Below are 1,882 nucleotides of genomic sequence, written 5' to 3'. Positions count from 1 at the left end.
TCGACTACGAATAATCAGATGGACGTACTCCGTCGACAGGAGCGAACGGATAATCAATAGATACAACAGGACCAAAAGACAGCACGAGAATCGATGGTTACGCAAAACAATGAGTTCGACTAACTTCGGCAACTTCCACCGGATTATCTTTTTCGGCGCGCGTTTGTAGCCAAATATATAGAGCTCGGGCAGCCAATGAGCTGCTCACTCAAAGCAGGGAGCTGGCTATCTATGGAGCTGATCTAAATCACCGTCGACTTCCGGTTTAGCTGTTATGCTTTCGGCCTCTTGGATCTAGCGATGGTCATTTGGCGTGCTCGTCCATCTGGCGGCTTCTTCAAATACTTTATTGACGCACAACTGGCGCAATGGCGTAAACAGCCGCCGTCAGGCGCGCAACGGTCATCCGTCAACGTCAGCACAGGGGTCTTTCCGACCCCGTACCGGGGCCGCCAAAGCCGAGATAACGATCTGTCCAACGGTGCGCGGGTATTGCTCTTCCTCCGTCCGCGACCGTTGGGCACCATCAGTGCGGGTGGGGTCACGCCGACGGGGTCGGTGACGTTCCGTACGGAACAGTAATTTGTGAATGTAAATGAACTGATATGTCAAGTATAAATTGCAACGCCTGCACTGAAGATTCACTAAAGATTATCAGAGATATCAGACAGTAACGACAGGAAGGATATAGATCGCACTATGAAGGAAACGCAATCCACCGCTGATATAATTCCACTGGCATAAAATAGAACACATCTCGTTTCACCAAAGAAAACAATCTCACCTCGAGATATTAGATTAATTATTACATAACTTATTTAAACATAATTTATGAAGATGAGTTTGGACACAAAATGTTCATTGCCATATATATGAAGAACAAATATTAAATACATTTATTAACTGAAAAATTTGGTCACCTCTTTGTACAACAACAATGAAAAGGTTCAGAATGAATTTTCGCTTTCTAGCTTGCTATATATAATTTACGGAATTCTTTCTTCTTTTACTCGATTGTGTTTATTCTGTTGTCTTATACTGTTCATCTGATTTTCCCTTTGGCGAGTATTTTGCTCTCGCCATGTTATGACTGCCATACAATTTCTAGACGGTTTCGTAGTCGCCTGTCTCGAAAAAGATGTTTACTTAAAAATTTTTTATTCTAGATATGCTTTGCAATTGATCTTTCTTGTGTAGTTGATTGCTTTTTCCGTGTCTCATTCTGTCTGGTCATCATCAGGCATCATTATGCATTTTTCAATTGCAATCTCTGTCGTAATCGTGAAAAATTTTGCGTTGCGACCATCCATCTCCTGGAGCATCCAGCGCATGGACGTGACGCGCAGCAGCATCAGTCCGGGGCGTTGTCCAACGTCAAAACTCGCCAACTTATTCGGCCAGTTGTTCAGTATGCCGGGGACAGACCGTGTGTTGGGAGAACAGGAAATAATGCAATAAGCGTGACAATGTCCTCACTTTTGTTAATCAAGCCTGTTCAAGGTTTCCTGCCCTTCTTTACTATTACAGAAAACGACCTATCCTAGAAATTGACCACTTTATTCGATAAAAATGTATACCATTTAAACTGTGCAGTACTTCTGTTTTTAAAGTGTTTCACGTCTATTCTGCCCCGCCGCTGGCTGCAGTTTCATCTTTTCAGGCCTGATAATAATCACAGCATGTACACCACATACAAAAGTCTTTGCTTACCCTCAATCCATGCCAATGGAATCATTGGCTAGCATTTCTACATTTCTTTCTGTCCAATGAGGATAGCAATACTGCTGTTACGAAAGAATTTTGGAGGGGGATGGGCCAACCCTGTCCCACTCTACTCTTATTGGTCGTTGAGCGCGCAATTTTTTTGGGCCGCAAAGTCGTT

At 43.4% G+C, this 1,882-nt stretch overlaps 1 protein-coding gene across 1 annotated transcript; it reads left to right on the top strand.

Annotated features, from left to right (window-relative positions):
• Nucleotides 1-1,086: 1,086 nt before the first annotated feature.
• Tsp_08911 (hypothetical protein) lies at nt 1,087-1,770 on the top strand. Its single transcript, XM_003382005.1, has 3 exons — nt 1,087-1,140; nt 1,167-1,500; nt 1,661-1,770. Exons 1-3 carry the CDS (start codon nt 1,087-1,089, stop codon nt 1,768-1,770), a joined length of 498 nt encoding a protein of 165 aa, XP_003382053.1.
• Nucleotides 1,771-1,882: the final 112 nt, after the last annotated feature.

Source organism: Trichinella spiralis (assembly GCF_000181795.1).
Source record: "Trichinella spiralis strain ISS 195 chromosome Unknown Scfld1, whole genome shotgun sequence".
In the NCBI taxonomy this organism is placed as follows: Eukaryota; Metazoa; Nematoda; class Enoplea; order Trichinellida; family Trichinellidae; genus Trichinella; species Trichinella spiralis.
The sequence above is the reverse complement of the archived record's forward strand: the minus strand, read 5'-3'. Positions and strand labels throughout refer to the sequence as shown.

What these genes read in the sequence shown, in the direction of transcription:
- Tsp_08911 (XM_003382005.1), top strand. Translation starts at nt 1,087, where the DNA reads ATGACTGCCATACAATTTCTAGACGGTTTCGTAGTCGCCTGTCTCGAA. An exon ending in TCGCCTGTCTCGAAAAAGAT is followed by an intron (nt 1,141 to 1,166) that starts GTTTACTTAAAA and finishes TTTTTATTCTAG; the next exon opens with ATATGCTTTGCAATTGATCT. An exon ending in GTTAATCAAGCCTGTTCAAG is followed by an intron (nt 1,501 to 1,660) that starts GTTTCCTGCCCT and finishes TCATCTTTTCAG; the next exon opens with GCCTGATAATAATCACAGCA.